Here is a 17,167-nt window from a genome sequence, read left to right as displayed (position 1 = left end):
GAAACATGGCCCAAGGATCAGAATGCAGTTGTTTCCCTTCACCCCAGACCTTTACCTGGTTCCATATCTGTGTCTTCTCTATCCTCAGTTAAACATGGCAGTTCAATGTGTAAGCCCACCACTCCCTGTTACACTACTTGTTTGCATTCTATTATTATACAGATGTTATGCCAGCTCTCAGAGCCTGTGTTGTGCACAGTCTGCTCACTGACAGAGGACCACAAGGGTCGTTAGGTTGCTGGCAGTAGATGAAATATTCCTAAGTGCGGTACAACTGCAAACCGTGCCTCTCTTTTGATCCAGATGAGTACGCGGGGTCTGTAAGATTCAGCAGTCAGTATTTCACTTTTATACAAGCATTATGATTTTCATCAATCGCACACCTTTTGGAAACTTAAAAATATGGAGCATGAAATTGAGACCCCCTCAATATGGTTTATTGGTTCCATATAGAACCCAACAAATGTCAGCATTGTACATCCACTGCCACAGCTGTGAATGCAATGTTACAGCCATTAGCGTGAACAAGTAAATCTCCATGACCTATGTGCCATGTATTCACATGTAAATAAGTACATTCTGAATCCTGACAGCTGGACATATGCCTCCATGCAATGCAACATTCTGAAACGCAATAACTTGCTGAAGAATGCCCCGGCCAGGTTCACCGAGGATATAAGGGTTCATAAAGGCTCTAAAGTAGAGGGTAGGAATATTAGGTTCTTTATGTCAGGAACCCTTTTCAAGTGTGTACAGTATACTGATGCAGTTACACAAATGCAGTGCATTTACTGTACAGCCAATCACATCTTTACCAGCATATACTGTATATTTAGTTCGATGAACTCTGTAATGTTTTTTATGTAAACCTTTCCTTTCAAAAATTAAAAAAAAAAACAGATAGTACATGTCTCTTTTTTCTTCATTTTCACTCAAAATCTATTTTAGACAGCTATATTGAATAATGATTAATTCTCAATTTTGGAGCAACAGAGTCAATCAAAATGATTGCAAACATTCTGAGACGGGCAACAGCTTCACTAAAGTGATTGTACGCTACAGGGTACAACCCTCTAGTACCTAAAGAAACCCTAACACATAAATCTCATGAGGTACCACTTCATTGTAGTGTGTCTATACATTTGCAATGATGACATTTCACATAATTATAATTCTGAGATTCTCTCTGTCTAGCAAATGAAAGCTGTACATTTAACTGCAGCTTCAACAGGGCAATGACGAGGAGAGCAATGGAAACGCTTCTGAAGCCAGCAAGGGGCAGAAGAATGCGTTCTAAAATTGTATTTACTGCTTCTTTAAAATAGTGTTTTCTGCGTGGAGTGTACTGCATCCTGTTACTGGTATGAAATTGTCATTATAACACTATAAAGGTTACCTTGTATTAAGTGTTGCACATCTGCCACATGAACCACAATTCAATGGAATGTAAACATTACCCTAATTGGGCTGCTGAATGTTCGGGAGATCCACTGCAGCTGATATAAAACGTGGTTTGAGCACCGCTAGCCTACAGCAGAGCTTTATTATTATTTTGTTTTGATTGATATACAAAGTACAAACACAATGGTGTACAGACCAAATAACACATCAATACTGTGTTAAACTCGTGTGTGTGTGCGCGCGTGTATATATATAATCACATATAGATATATATATATATTATATATATATATATATATATATATTATACAAAAATCTATATACAGTAGTACGTTTGACCACATGACGGTTTAAACTTTGAGTTTGTAACATCTAGCATACGAGTAAATGCACCATATACAAGCCTATAGTATATTTTAAACACATTGTAAACGCATGCATATTCATTGGCTACTTTTCTTTCTTTTTATTCGGCTGCAACATTATTGTTTTGCGTACCCCAAAACTGATACCGTTAATTAAGCACCATTTACAATCCTGTTACAGATGTGAATTAACTAAATAAACGCCCGTCACCGTTTTCTTTATCGTGCACTGTGTATTTTACATCTTGTCCACTTTCGAACCTTTTGTTTTGTTTCGTTTTTTTTTTTTTTTTGTTGTTGTTGTTGTTGTTGTTGTTTATGACATCATGCACATTAAGTCTGGATATTTTCCCCAAAACATATTTTAAAAAGGTATACATTTACCTGCTGCATCTACTGCATCAACGGTGCTTGGAGCTGACGGCTGTTGCATTTTGCCTTCAGCAATATTTCTTTGATGATAAACACAAGCACTGGAGTTAAGAGATCCCTTGACTCGAGCAGGCAACTGTGACAAAGTAATATGGGACCTGCGCCTCCAATCGATATACCTTTCAAAAATTATTTCTGTGTGGCTAATTCCTCACAGTAACGGACACCATGCGGCTTCAGAACTCGTCAAACACGTTAAAATTGGATTAGGAGAAGGTTTTTTAAAAAAAAATCAAATATAGAGGTTGTCATCTGGAGATCGGATGAGGTCCGGTTTCAGACCTCATAAGAAGTGAAGCGGCTCATAATTCACCCCACCACTGCATCGCCCTGCTGTTTTGCTTGGGTGTAGTGTGACCCAGCAGCAGCTGAGCTGTGGAAATAAAGATGAATCCTGCTGAACCACCAAGATTATCAAAAATGAAGAGGAATTCGCCAACCACGTGGAAAACAGCAACACCATGTACTACAAATTACACGCTGTGCTTTTACGTCTTTTTCGACTACCGTACAACGGTACAAATACATTGAATGTAGTCCAGCGGTACATATAGGGCTGTCTGTACTGCTAATACATTTACCGTCATTCATTTGCAGTTTTAGACTAAAGGTTTTGTTAAAAAAAAAAAAAAAAACCTTGTTATAGGTTTAACATTCAAATCATTACGTTTTAAAATACAAGAGTGGGTTAAACCATGATTTCTGATCAAACTGTATATAAGTTGCAGATATAATAGTTTTTTATTTTTATTTTTTATTAATGAATCCTTACACCCACTTGTCCAGATTGTGCCTGTTTCTCATTAAAACTCCCATAGCACACAGGTCTGTTGGTACTAATTACTCATCTTCGCTTCATAGACATTTTATAAGCAAAATAACACCCTCCCGACATGAACGATGAACGGCTCAACTACACTGCAGATTTCCACAATCATATAAAATTCTATAAAAAAATATAAAATATTCTCTCCTGTCAGATTCCTACAGAAGCAATTTACCCCTCTTCTGTCTGTCAAGAGAATCTTTGATGGCTACAACTGATTCTACATATGATTTGCATTATCTGCTAAATTTGCAAGACAATCTTCATTTTGTAGTGCAGTAATTAATGTAGTGCTCTTTTTTCTTCTGGAGAAAGAGATTCATGCTCTAGATGCCTGTCACATTTTGGACTGATAGCTCAGGGGAAAGCCATGGCAGGACTGTACACTTAAACAATGAATTAGGGTTATTAACAACTGAGGAGCACAATGTGTCAGTAGGTGGTGCTGTGGTGCTGAATGCTAGCAGGTGCAAAGCATATTGATAGCAGATCCGCTTAGATTGTGGATTGTGGGGACATGAGTAATGGAGAAACACTATCCCATCTGAAGATTCTTTCTGGGTATCTTTATTTACACCCCACAATGGAATAATGGGTTCTGTACATGGAACTCAAAACAGCTGAAGTTTTTCTTATGGCAGGTTAATGGTATCCAGTTTTTGGAGATTGTGGCAAACTACAGTGATTCTTTTTATTTGTTTCATTGACTTTATCTGAAATATTAAATCAAAGTACATGAACATTCCACTCAGTACAAATCAGCTGTTCATATTTATTATACCAAAGCAAAATAGAAAAGGTATGTACCGTTGCATGTATCGGCTTGTGCTTACTGTAACCCAGCACAAGTAAGATTAGAGCTGACTATGCTTTCTGCATGTGTCCTCAAATCTGACCTCTTCCAAAATCGGTTTTATATTATATCTCTGTTGCCTATGAAACTTCATATTGTTTTCATGAATATCTACTCTTATAGGCCTATAATATAATCGCTATTGTCAGCTGCCTCGCTGGCTGTCAAATAATTACACCTGCATTATTGTAAATTCTCAAATGTTCCATCACTTAAAGAATGGAATATCTTACTGTATGTTGTCATACCACACACAATGCCTTTTACAGGATAGAGGGAAGTGAAGTTGCTTTAGAAAAAGCTATTGACAGTAATAGATTCCATAACGGTAACCTTGTGTCTAGGAAGAGATCATCCTGCATGTTAATATTCATAGAGTATGTAAACATCCATTGTATATGTAGGCTTATAGAATTTGGGTAAACTAATAAATAATTAAATTGGAAGCTTTTTTTTTTTAAATACATTTTTCACCAGTTATTTTCCCTCTGTTTTTCTACTCAGTCTGAATCTTGGGGCCCTCATATCAGTCTTGTGGATTAAAGATCAACAACTGACCTCCAGCGTACCAACCAATCGTCTCTCTTTCACCCATCAAACCTAAAGTATGGAGCCCTAACGGTAACTGAATTAGATTGAGACACAACATGCATCTTGTTGAAGTGATTAATAAACAGCACTCAAGGTAGGACAACAGCAGAACAAAGACTCCTGCTTTCAAAGAAGTGATTTATGATTTAAAGGGGTGAATGGATAAGCTCATAGATTCATTAGAGGAGGGCAGTATGATGCAATGGAACAGAAGAACGGCTGCACAGGACAGCCACGTGAGAGTAATTGGATAACTTTCAAACTGAAAGAAATGTGAACTGGGGTAGACTTGGCCGGCTTTTCACCAAAGTAAATAAGATGCAATGGAAACACAACAGACATTTAAATAGAATTACAGTGCGTGTTTTCTGCTTGTGGCATGTTAATCTTAAAGAATAAGAGATGTTCGTATTGCAGATTATCATGTATTGCGTTTTGTCAGGATCAACTCTTCAGTTCTAGGTGCCTCCCTTAGACTAATGTACTGTACTATAGGTTACATCAGCCAGTGTCTTTATAGAAGATACACTGATCCAAGAAGAGGGGAGCCTATGTCAATTTCCTCTGATATTCTACCTCTTAATCCACCAGAATACCAAGTGAAGGATTCCGCTCCTGAGTGGAACGAAGTGGAGCAAGCGATGCAGAAAGCAAGAGCTTACAAGAGTGCACCTGGAGTTCGAAGAATCTCGTGGAGGTTGACGAAGGTATCATGGGAAAACAGGTTGTGCCAAGGGCATGGGGCTGAGCAGGAGAGGTCTTTATTCCCAAAGAAAAATCATCTACCATGCGGAGGGTAAGATATTCTTCAGCATTGTGGCATAAAGGTTGTCAGCTTATCTTTTGAAGAACCTCATGATTGATCCCTCCATTCAGAAAGCTGGTATCCCAGGAATATGGTTCAGTGCCACATAAGATCCTCTGGGCTGCATTTGAGTTGCATACCCAGTACTATAACAGCGTTAGTATAAGCCTACTTTGGGGACTTGCACTTCTGCTTTTCAGCTGCAGATTTTATCACTGCTTGGCAGTTTCTCACAGTTGGAAACATAGCAGGTTGCATCAGTTCTCCACTTGGAGCATACAACACCACCATTACTACCACGGTTAAAATCATGCTTTCTGTGTTGCAAAACATTTATTTAAATACATAATTCAAAATTCCATTGTAGATATTTTACACAATAGCATCATACATACATCCTAGTTTCTCATATTGTTTTCTATTCTACAGACATTTTCATCTTGTAGGAGTTGTAGTCTTTTCTATGCACTAGTTTTTCATCTGCAGGTCAGGATTGAGTCCCATTGTCGGAGCACTGTGGTGTTCAAGTCAGATAGGATCATTTGATACACACAAGTCCCTCAATACGTGTTTGCCCATATTGTTCTGCATACAGTTAGCTTACAACCAATGCAAAGATTCTGTACTACATCAGTTTTCTGACCACTTCGTGTTATTGAAGCAGACTTCAAGGCATAAGTGTGTACTTTCTATTAGCCTTTAATTTAATACACGCTCATACTGGAAATGCAATTCAATGTAGCCATTGCACTGGAAAATAACACCCTAATTATCTTCAAAGGAGTGATGACCAAATCCTGAAAATCCATTTCATTGCAAATCATTTATTTGTGATAGTGCAGAATTTCAAGTACAAATCTATGTATAAAAAAGAAACTGTTGCTTCCTGATGCCTAGTTACTTCCAGTGCTGTAGGTCACTAATTGCTAGACAACACTGACCTACTGCACATGATATGCATATTACCGGTAAAAAAAAATAAATAAATAAACAAGCAAATAAACGAAATATCTTTACACAAGGATGGATGACATGGATTTTCAAAGCATTGGTTAATATCAGTAAATACGAGTTCTTAAATATTTCTGGTCTGGTTGCAAAGTTAACATCAAACATTAACATACATACACACACACACACACACACACACACACATATATATATATATATATATATATATATATATATATATATATATATATATACATACACACACACACTGTGTGTATATATATACTGTGTGTGTCTATATATATATGTAGCATTATTTAATAGCAGTTGAAATTAAATGTAATCAACATTTTACACAATTAAATTAAAAAACATGTACTGTATTTGGTTATTTATCAGTAATGCAATTTTAAATAAGAGTGCAGACTCAAACTTACTTTAAAAGGGATTTAAGAATCGTGTACACATTGAAAGTAATTGTTTTATACAGGGTTATCCAAAGGCCCTGCCGTTAGTACAAGACATCGATTCCAATTAGTATCCTAGTTAATGATTTCTCTGCCAGTACAGGACTGTATTCGCTCGATACTTTATTGACATGCACGTCTCAACAACCCTGAAAGGGACTGTTTGAAACACAGACTTCACTAATCTAATTTATTAGATTCAGTTGTGGGAGTAAGCAAAAACAATGCAAGCTTGATCAGAGTTATAAATGTATGCTTTTATTTTCAAGCGCATTATTTAGCTGTGAAGATTCAAAGCTTTTGTTCATTAAGCAAAACAAGAACTAGACCCACAAACCCACAAACAAACTAGTTTTCACACACATTGGAAAAAATAAAACGTTATTACTTAGGCTAGTGATCTCACCCTTATGGTTCAGACAGCATGCCAAGCCCTGATTTGAAGCAAGTGCAAAGGCAAATTTTCATAGAGGAGTAAATAAAATGACTATAAAACCAGTACAAAGTTTTTTTTTTTTTTTTTTCTGTTTTAAATTTGTAGTGTTCTTCTCTTGAGAAATGTTGCCATTGTATTTGCACTTGCTTCACGGGAGCCCACAATGTCTTCATGAGGAAATGTGAACCTGCTTTGTAAGTCAAAGCGTAGATTTGAATCCATGTACATTGGAGCTGTAATGTACAGTATGCAGGTATGTAAATATGTGCCTGATCTGCCCTACTGTTCACAGTCTATACAATAATGAATGAATTGCACAGTATTTGTTACACATGCAATAGAACACTGCAGTCAAATTGCATTTGTAACAGCGAGTACAGTACTGAAAACCTAGTTACTGGAATGGAAACTCAAATTTGTCATGCAGTCTATAGAGAATGACAATGTTAGTCAATCAGCTTGTGTTTTTACCAAGTAAATTATGATCCTGGGTACCCAGTTCATAGCATCAACATGTTTAACTCAAACGCTAAAATTCCTCCAACATAACTAAATATGTTCCATATTTATAATATATTGGATTTTCTATTTTGTTTCATACAATTTAGTTTGTATTCATATTAACTAAAACGTGGCTATATCTTGAATCTGATTGTATTTTCTGCACACTACACAGCAGGGCTTCTACTTACTGGCTTACTCTAAAAAGAGTACAGTGTTCAGTATTCTGTTTCCAGCTGGCTTGGGGGCAGGATGTCATTCCACTGGCTTTGAACATAAACTTGGCACAGAACTGAAGGTACTTGTGCCATCATTATCCTGTAGCCAGATATATTGCAGGATACATCAAAATGAAACAGAGCTGCATACAGGTTTGTTCAAAAAGACCAGAAACTCTTTCTTCGTGTGTTGTGAACTTTCGCTTAGGATCATTCCATTTATCTTTGTGGTTTTGTGGACAGTGTCTGGGATTTCAGTATCTTTCCCATGGACACAAAACTACTCTGTGTTTCTTAGTCTTCTGCATCGTGGCATGGGACTGCACAAGCACCAACAGCAGTTTGTACCTTTGATGTGGAAACCCTAGCCTCCCTGACAGCGCTCAATGGGAAGACATCTTGCACCAAAACAGATGAAAAACAGGATCCTGCACCCTATAACCATAGCGCTTCAGTTTCTTCATTCATCCAGATATCATACGGATTCTTCTTGAAAAGGACGCAGCCTTCCTAAGAAACAGAGCACACCCCAGATTTATTTGCTGGCAGTTCTTTAATGGATTCCCTCCTGAGATCATTTGGTAATTTTCCGTCAGTGCCCCACACGTTGAGTTCTCCAAAAACACCAGTCTCTATCATTTCCTCCTGCCAGGGTATCGCGATGTTGCCAGTCGCAAACTCGTCAAAGAATTCTTTATCAGCATCATCAAGGTTAACACCTTTTACAGTGGAAAAGGCACCAACATTCTGGATGTCTTTTGCATAGACGGTTTTAGAGTCTGGAACAAATGGAGGCGGGAGTATACCTAGAGCGCAAAGGAAAGGGAATGAAGAAACACTTGATAAATACTGACTACAAATGATTTGAAACTGCAGTGTCCCATAGTCATGTTAACTTTATACTAGAGGGTGCATGACTTAACTATATACACCACAAAAATCTTAAGTTAAGTTAACTACTGTGCTCTGGCAAAGTTCTGGAAGCATTTAAATAAGACACCCTGCTGAAAAAACAGGGAAACCACCATATCATAATGTAATAATTAGATCTGAATTCACTAATGCAATAATGGGCTCTCACAAAAAGGTCCTTGTACCTGCGTCCAGCTTTCTCCAGTTAATGCTGCTGAAGAATGGGTGAACCCGGAGCTCATCACAGCTGTTATCCTTGAACCCAAGTCGCTTAGTCACGTCCTTTTCCAGCAGCCCTTCACAAAAAGATTTGGCCTCTTCACTGAACTTCTCTGTGTAGTTCACTGGATCATTGAGAATCCGCTTTTTAATTTCCTTGTTTTCAACCTGAAAAAGACAGAGCAGGTGTCAAGAGGCACGACTGATCTACCATCGCATTCTTTTCATCCCTGGATCCATAGAGCCAAGTGTGGACTTCTGCTTGTTACAGTACTGTACTTGCTTACACTTTATAATGTATACTGTATGTATGAGCTAGCATGTTTCCTACTGAATTCATAAATACATTTCTACTGGTGATACTGGTTTCACTAGTAATTGTGACACATACCCTAACACAGCCCTTACCCTAAGCCTTATACAAGCTTTACAGGCACATCCACATTGAAATGAAAAAGACATGCTACACAATGTTACAAAACTACTTACAAACAGCTTTGGCAGACTAATTGAGTCCTTAAATGGCTGTTTAATTGCTTGTGAGTAGGTATCTAGCTTTTCTTACCTCCTGTATTGATTTTCACAGAAATGGCACAAACATTGCATGTTATTCAATTTGTGTCCATGCCAACACTGCAGCTGCATGTTGGAGATTTTGCGTTTTCCACATGAAGTTACTCTCAATGTCCACAAGGCGGCAGGTCTTCCTGAATACTTTCTTTTTTTTTCTTTTTGTATGGATTTTATATTTTTGTTTAATGGGGAGGAAATTATTTAGAAATAAGATCCAGATGGGATTCCTACTTTAAATTTACACACACACACACACACACACACACACACACACACACACACACACACACACACACACACACACACACACAAAAAACTTACATTTTCTCTAGTATATAAAAAGCATAAGTCAAGTATTATATCTAAATGTTCAGTCTCATGTCCTACGTTTGACTGCTTGTGCTTATATTAGTTTAAAAGGGCTGCAGCTGCACTTTGTTACATTGATTTTTCATATTTCTGCCTTGAGTGATGTAGGTCAGGTCACTATAGTTTCATCACATTTGGATGAGTACAGCATATTGTGGCACGGGATAATCAAGTGTGATTAATATATTATTACTCAAACTGCCACCAATTAAACTACTATTGACTACTGTGTACATTTCCGGTCCCTACATAACAAGGCTATATTGTCCCTCTCTTCCTATTTCCAAGTACTATCAAAGGTTATGAGTGGTAGGCTCACAGCAAACTGTTTGGTCTTTAATGTGATGGAAACAATGACTTGATACAGACAAGACTGCAGGGCGTTCATTATACACACAGATAGAGAGGCGAATTCAGAGAAAACTATCCCTTGAAATGAGTTCTCAAAAGTGAACTAGGTTTATTTATTACAAAAGAGGGGACAGAGGTGTTTGAGGTGAAAACTGAGAAGTGGCGATCAGGAAATGAAACAGAAAATTGGAAGACGTGTTCAGCCCAATGACCCGTTCTTGTTCATGATATGTTTTTCTTTTTTTTTTTCCAGTGCAGAAATACATTCTTAGTAATAATAATAATAATAATAATAATCTTTATTTTTATATAGCGCCTTTCATAGTGGACCACCATCACAAAGCGCTTCACAAGATACGAGACTAGAGTGTGTGAACTATGCACCAGTTGCAGAGTCACTTACAACAACGTCTCACCCAAAAGACGGAGCAAAAGGAGATTAAGTGACTTGCTCAGGGTCACACAATGAGTCAGTGACTGAGCTTGGATTTGAACTGGGGACCTCCTAATACAAGCCTGTTTATTTAACCACTGGACCACACAGCCTCCTATAATGCGTACTGTAATGAGTTGGCATCTCAACTCATTGAATTGAATGGAAAGGCACAGACTGGACGCGAACCGCAAACCATACGGTTCAACGATGAACGCATTCTATTCAACTGAAGAGCAAGCTCTGTATTGGAGAGGTAAGTGTGTGTCATATGCTGATGACATTATTATGAACTCATCAGGCGCGAGGAGGCAGTTCATTACAATACCTTTTCTCCTCTGGATCTGAAGGGGCCCTTGGCTGCAATCATTTCATACAGTGTCACTCCCAGGGTGAAGTAGTCTACTGAGAAGTCATACTCCTCGCTTCTCAGGAGCTCAGGAGCCATGAAACCTAACATTTCAAACAACATACTTTAATTGCAAACTCTACGCTTACTGTACATTTGCACTGGTTGTTCATTAAAAGCTGTAAATAACAAAACTTTTAAAAAAATTAGAAGACGAAAAAACAGCTGTCCATAATGTATAATTTATTCTGGTACTATGGATTTACTTCCAGCTGTGGCAGTAGCTACTACCGGCTATTGCTGTTCCAACTATAGTTTCCTATATACTATAGAACATACAGCACTAATACAGGAAGCAATATTGTTTTTTGGACAGTACCGTGGTTTATTTTTAAATGGTTTATAGATGGGTGGGGTCCTTATACTAAGAGAATTTATAGCAAGCGGCTGGATAAATAGAAAAAAAAGTGATAACAAAGTCTAAAAAATGATGTAATTTACAGAAAACTAATAAAACACTTTAAAAGTGGTTTCTGATTCCCCCACAGTGGAAAACAAGGCCCATGTTTCTGAATGGCTGCTCCACAGATAGTAAACTCTGCAGGGAATAACTGCAAATCAAAGCCAGCTTTTCAGAGAGGAATGAATTCATATTAATTGTAACAAGAAACTATAATTGAACTGCTCCTTCTTACAACTTAGTTGTTTCTGGTACTCTTATAAAAATGTGACACTGCCTTTATTAACCGTAGCTGACAACCTACCATTTACCTCAATGCCACGATGCTTGTACAATGTTTAACGACACTTTGCTTGCGCTTGGTATCACACTGTACACTGTGTAAGGAATATGATAAGGTGCACTTACCTGGGGTTCCTGCATAACCTTTTGTTTTTATTTCACCGTCCTTCAGCTCAACTGCAAGACCAAGGTCTGAAATGCGCACGTTTCCTGCAGAACAGACGTCAGTTACTGGAGAGTATGCCAAGCTAAAACAACACTGAGTCTAATATTAACTAACTGCAAGTATCAGAGGGGGAAAATACTGGGACCAAAACAACCTTATAAAAGCCATTTTGCTATTTTTCATATTATTAAACAAAAGCAGTAAACATACAGGCTGTATCGACCACACAATGTAGGAGGAGTTACGTAAAATATAATGTCTCCTTAATGAATATAGTGGCCATACCCTGCACATATACAATGAATGAATATGTGCGCCGGTGAAAATGTATGGAACTATTTTGTTAGCTATGCTTCATGCTTTAAAAGCATACCATCATTGTCCAGGAGTACATTCTCTGGCTTGAGGTCTCTGTAAATTATTCTGTTTTGGTGAAGATGCTCCATCCCACAAATGATCTGTGCTGTGTAGAAGCAGGCTCTGGGCTCTTCAAAGCCTGGGTTATTCTCATCAACATTATAGATGTGGTACCTGTTGTTTTAATCATATTCAAAAGGAGATAGATTAGAAATGATCTCAAAATGTTCTTTAAAGTATCCACTAGAGGCAGTTTTAAGCACAGCAAGAAGTAAAAAGTCATCACCTGAGGCCTACTGCCCCACACCAAGCTAGTTTAAGAAAAAAGACACTTCTTTCCTGTACAATGTGCTGTCTAAATGCCTTGCTTCATTTACTGTACTTGCTGTAAACACCATCCTGGAATCCATTAAGAACTGATGTGTTCTTATTCCCAACGCTTGTTGGTCCCCAGCTATCTAGAAGTTGACTGTTACAATATCTAAAACTTTGTTTTGGTTTATACCACCTGAACGGCATCTGAATAGTTTTCTTTTTACCTCAGGTCTCCACCATTCATTATCGTCATCACCAGGCAAAGGTCAGTTTTGGTTTGAAATGCATACGCCAAGGAGACAATGAAACGGCTATGGACCCTGGAAAGGATTTTTTTCTCGACCATCGCACCCTGCAAGATGAGAGCACGGAGTTAGAAAGAGGACACACGAACGCAGCGTTACCTGACCATCAGTGCTTACAATTACCCAAATGTTTGGGGGGGGGGTTTTCTAACAGAAAGGAAACATCTCCTGACAAAGGCGATCAATTAAGACTTAGTCAATGAAGTCCATCCAGTAAGTCAATGACTGGTAACTAGAATTTGAGCACCTGCTCTGGGCTGTACCTAATCCAATACCATGGTGTCAGGAGGGACATATAGAAAAGCAGTTCTCATGCTTCTGTTCAGTGTCGATACTAACTGTTTGAGTGACCGCCTAAAGGTGGTAAAGTTAATCTGTATCAGTACAGTATGTTAAACAGACAACGGCGCATTGCGCTGAAAGTCATTACTATAAAAATGAAAACTAAAGAGTAAAATAAAATGTATACCTGTTTTATACAAATATGCCAATATACTTTCTCAGCTCTCACTGAATGGCAGTATATTGGGAGTGAACTCAGCGCTAGAGGGACCTACAATACTTCATATTGCCACCTCAAGGAAGTTGAGGGGAAATACATTTGACAGCAACAAACCTTTTAAATAATCTAAAGTTGTTGTTTTTTTTTTTCCCCACCCAAACACAGTCAGTAAAAATCACACACATTATTCCATCGACATGTTTCCGAACGCCACATTTAGATAATATTAAACAAATGAATACAACCTTATCGTTTAGTTTTGAAATATGATATCTTTAGCAGGTTGAGAACATGCCTCAGACACTAAAAGATGAAGTAAAATCCTTTTTGCCCCCAACTCGCACACACCCCACATCCCACACAGGCTATTTATTGTTCACCATTACTAACAGTAATTAAGAAGGCTCCTAAACACTTATTTAAAATACAGCCTTGCTAATCTTGCCTGAGGTCATGTTCCAGTGAAGGTTATACAAATGTCTCCTAATCACCCACTTCAGCTGGTTCTTAGTCTTAAGCAAAATATTTTAGTTCAGACTTTCTTTCTCATTCTAGTTAGTTAGTTTTCCTATTTTTACTTCTGAATTTGTGGATGCCCTGAATATATAATGAATATGATGAATGGTATGTAAACAAACTTTTTTTTTTTTTTTTTTAAATGTAGCCAATTATTTTTATTATTTTTGACAAATGTCGCCAGTTTTGTTTGTTATCATTTTATCCCAATTTAGAATAGCCAATTATTTTTAGGCTCAGCTCACTGCTACCACCCCTGTCCACAGTCAGCAGTGGAATAGCCTGGACTCGAACTGGCGACATCCAAGCTATAGGGCACATCCTGCACTCCACGCAGAGCGCCTTTGCTAGACAAAACAAAAGTAAATACTTTGTTCAATAATATATATGTTCATATCCAAGTGTTCATTGACTATGGTCCAGTTCCTAGTCCTATATATGAACTGTTAGAACTCATGGTATAAAACTGAGTATCGTCACAATTTAGAAGAATTAAACTACAAGGACAAGTTACATAATGCTAATCTGAACAGTCTGTAAATAAACAGTTAAGGGATCATTTAAAACATGTATACATAAACTGAAAACAGCCACAGGAGTTATAACACAAAGGTAGACCCAACCTCCATTTTTTGCTCCAAAAATTGTGTTTACTTATGCAGTAAGTCAGTTAAAAACCAACAAAAAAACCCCAGACAAATAAATGAAATCCCTTACCTCAAAGCCTTTCCTCTTCTTAAGCCTTTTCTTGTTGAGTTTCTTGTTGGCATAAAGTTTCCCCGTGCCCTTCATTTGTGTGGCGGAAACTTCCCCAAAGCCACCTTTGCCCAGGACTCTGAAGTCCAGAAACCAGTCTTCCCCAATGGGCTGTGCCTCTAGCCATTTCCACTGGAGGAACCTATTGAAGTACATTGTCTCCTTGAAGCTGGTGAAGGGGACATCCTTCAGGAAAGCCAGGGTGCTCTCCAGAGTCTCCATGAACAGGTCATCCTTAGCGGTCTGGTGTGCCTCTTTCACCTGGGAAACAATCTTCTCATCTAGTTGGGAGAAGAAGTTCCTGGCCCCCGGCTGCATGTACTTTGATATGATCTTGGAGGCCTTCTGCACCCGGTCTTTGTCCTCTGCTTTGTCATATTCCTCAATGTCCTTCCAGATCTTGGACGCTGGTTTGTATTCTGGCACCGTCTCCAGGTACTGATGGAAGAGTTGCTTCCCGATGGGCTGTTTGGTGCAGATGCTGTCGAATCCCAGGTCAATCGTGTCCCTCATACCTTCAGACTGGGTGATGTGGGGCAGCTTGAGCTTGGCATGATACTTCTTGTCCCAGGTGGGTGTGGTACTGGAACTGTTGTCGAAGCTGCCTCTGGCACAGATGTAAGCAGAGTTGGCTACCACATTCTCCAAACCCCCTATATCCATCCTTGGAGCTGGCTACTGCTGTTCACTCCTATCTAAGATGTAGACATCAGACCTGCAAAGTGGCCAAACAGCGGGTGGTCATCAGATCTCACAGGAGTTGAAGATGACTGCCCTTATGGCTGCTGCAAGTCCTTCAAACAACTCCTGAGAAAGGTTAAAGATCCTTTATCTGAGACAGGTGGCGAACGAGATGTAAAATAGAAATCTTCAGATTGCAAATTTAATTTGCTGGAAATCTGCTTGAGCACACTAGATAGTTTTCCAACTCAAAAGTGCTAATCCAGATCCCCAGAGATATTATAGAGTGGTTTAGCTAGAGAGGTGGACGAATGGCAGCGAGGGAAAATATGCTTGAGTCAACAACTTTCTAAAGTCTTTATCCACTTACTGTATAAGATGTGCTAATTATTTCTCTCCTAGCACATGTCTTCCCCTGCTACAGTGTTTGCTCAGCTGCACTTGGAACATTATAAGGATGCTGAGAGTGATAGCAGACAGAAGATACATTTATTAGGTTCAGACTGGCAATTTTCAGTTAAAGTTAAATTCAAAATGAGACCCCCCCCCCCATAGTATGTTATTACCTTGAGTCCATAATGAAAGGACTCAAGGTAATAACACACTGCAAAAAACAGCAATGTGGGTTTGCAATATTAATGATGGTTTACTAAAAACCCCATAGCTTGCTTTTTAACTCTTTCAAATTCACATATAATATGAAATGATAAGGTACTAGTGCCTAATTTGCTAGTTCAAATGACAGTGGTAATAAACTGTTCTAAATGCTGTTTCGGTGTGGAAGCATGGGGTCCAGTATAAACCCACAGATACATTTGAACCCCACAAAAAAATTAAAAACAATCTATAAATGTTGTTACTACTACTTTTATTTGTATTGATTCATTGTGGCATGAAATTATTGCTTTTAAAATCCCAGCAATACTGCTGTAAGGAGTAGGCCGTTTCTTTCTTCATTTTTGAGGTTTATAGGAGGCAATTTAGGTAAAACATGCTTAGAGTATTTAACACACGATTGAACTATTCAGTCCATGTTCTAGTTTTAATCTAACGTTAATATGGGCTGCAATTCGAATATTGGTAAAGTGAGTATAATTGCCACAGTCGAGTTCCTTGGTTAAATCAAACTGTTTTTTAAAAAACAATAAAACTGCAGTTTATAGAAGTACTGATTTGTGTTTATTTATCCATCTCAACAACAATAAAACTGCAAGCCTTTATGGGCATTAATTTCCACTGCTATCGGTCTGCTTTCTTTTGACATTTGTAGCAAACATTAACTGATCAAAATGTTCTTGCAAAACTATCAACTACAGTACATATCCACACATTATGGTTATGGAAGCAAGCCTATTGTTTATTCTTCCGATAGCCTGTGCATTGTGGAAGGGTAAGAACTAAAATACAATAAAACCTGCATGCATAATCCACATTATTATTATAAATGTACTTTCTGACTGAGAAAGGTTCTTAGCGTTTTACTATAGCACTGCGCTGGTACATTGAATTAGCAGTCTGCATCGTCTTTGTTAGTTTTGCTTTAATTCCCTGTTTGAGCAATTTAGAGCATATTCTTAATATATTTAAATGGGTTTTTGACCTGAAAGGTCATTACAGAGGTGTTAAATCTTGTTTGGAAGAGAGTGTTGGGAGTAGCCCAGGACAGAGTGAAGCACAGCTGCAACACTAGAGCAATCGTATATTGTGTTGTCATGGCAACTGCAATAAAGTAAGTGAGCGAACCCTTATAAAAACATTGTCCCCAAGTAAAAGCA

The 17,167-nt window shown here is 38.2% G+C and overlaps 2 protein-coding genes across 3 annotated transcripts in view; both read right to left on the bottom strand.

The window, feature by feature from the left end:
* The window catches only part of LOC121327978 (transmembrane protein 255B-like), a 44,519-nt gene extending 41,862 nt beyond the window's left edge, over positions 1-2,657 (bottom strand). Inside the window, exon 1 of one of the 2 annotated variants that reach the window (XM_041272373.1) lies at positions 2,151-2,657. In XM_041272373.1, the coding sequence (XP_041128307.1) occupies positions 2,151-2,199 (49 nt within the window). In that variant the 5' untranslated portion in view covers positions 2,200-2,657. The remainder of the gene's footprint in view (positions 1-2,150) is intronic. The other variant, XM_041272374.1, reaches the window with a different exon arrangement.
* Positions 2,658-6,662: 4,005 nt separating this feature from the next.
* Positions 6,663-15,374, bottom strand: LOC121327712 (rhodopsin kinase GRK1-like). The gene is made up of 7 exons (XM_041271860.1): positions 14,673-15,374; positions 12,857-12,984; positions 12,334-12,491; positions 11,921-12,004; positions 11,032-11,156; positions 8,944-9,145; positions 6,663-8,652 (listed from the first exon to the last, which is right to left on the bottom strand). Exons 1-7 carry the CDS (start codon positions 15,372-15,374, stop codon positions 8,357-8,359), a joined length of 1,695 nt encoding a protein of 564 aa, XP_041127794.1. The 3' UTR covers positions 6,663-8,356.
* Between the last annotated feature and the right edge of the window lie 1,793 nt (positions 15,375-17,167).

Source organism: Polyodon spathula, chromosome 15 (genome assembly GCF_017654505.1).
Source record: "Polyodon spathula isolate WHYD16114869_AA chromosome 15, ASM1765450v1, whole genome shotgun sequence".
Lineage (NCBI taxonomy): Eukaryota > Metazoa > Chordata > Actinopteri > Acipenseriformes > Polyodontidae > Polyodon > Polyodon spathula.
Note: the sequence above shows the minus strand (reverse complement) of the source record. Positions and strands in the feature narration are given on the sequence as shown.

Coding starts and splice junctions, on each gene's coding strand:
- LOC121327712 (XM_041271860.1), bottom strand. CDS start 15,374: ATGGATATAGGGGGTTTGGAGAATGTGGTAGCCAACTCTGCTTACATC. Junction 12,985..14,672: donor AGAAGAGGAAAGGCTTTGAG/GTAAGGGATTTC, acceptor CTCATCTTGCAG/GGTGCGATGGTCGAGAAAAA. Junction 11,157..11,920: donor AGGTTATGCAGGAACCCCAG/GTAAGTGCACCT, acceptor TTGAAATGTTAG/GTTTCATGGCTCCTGAGCTC.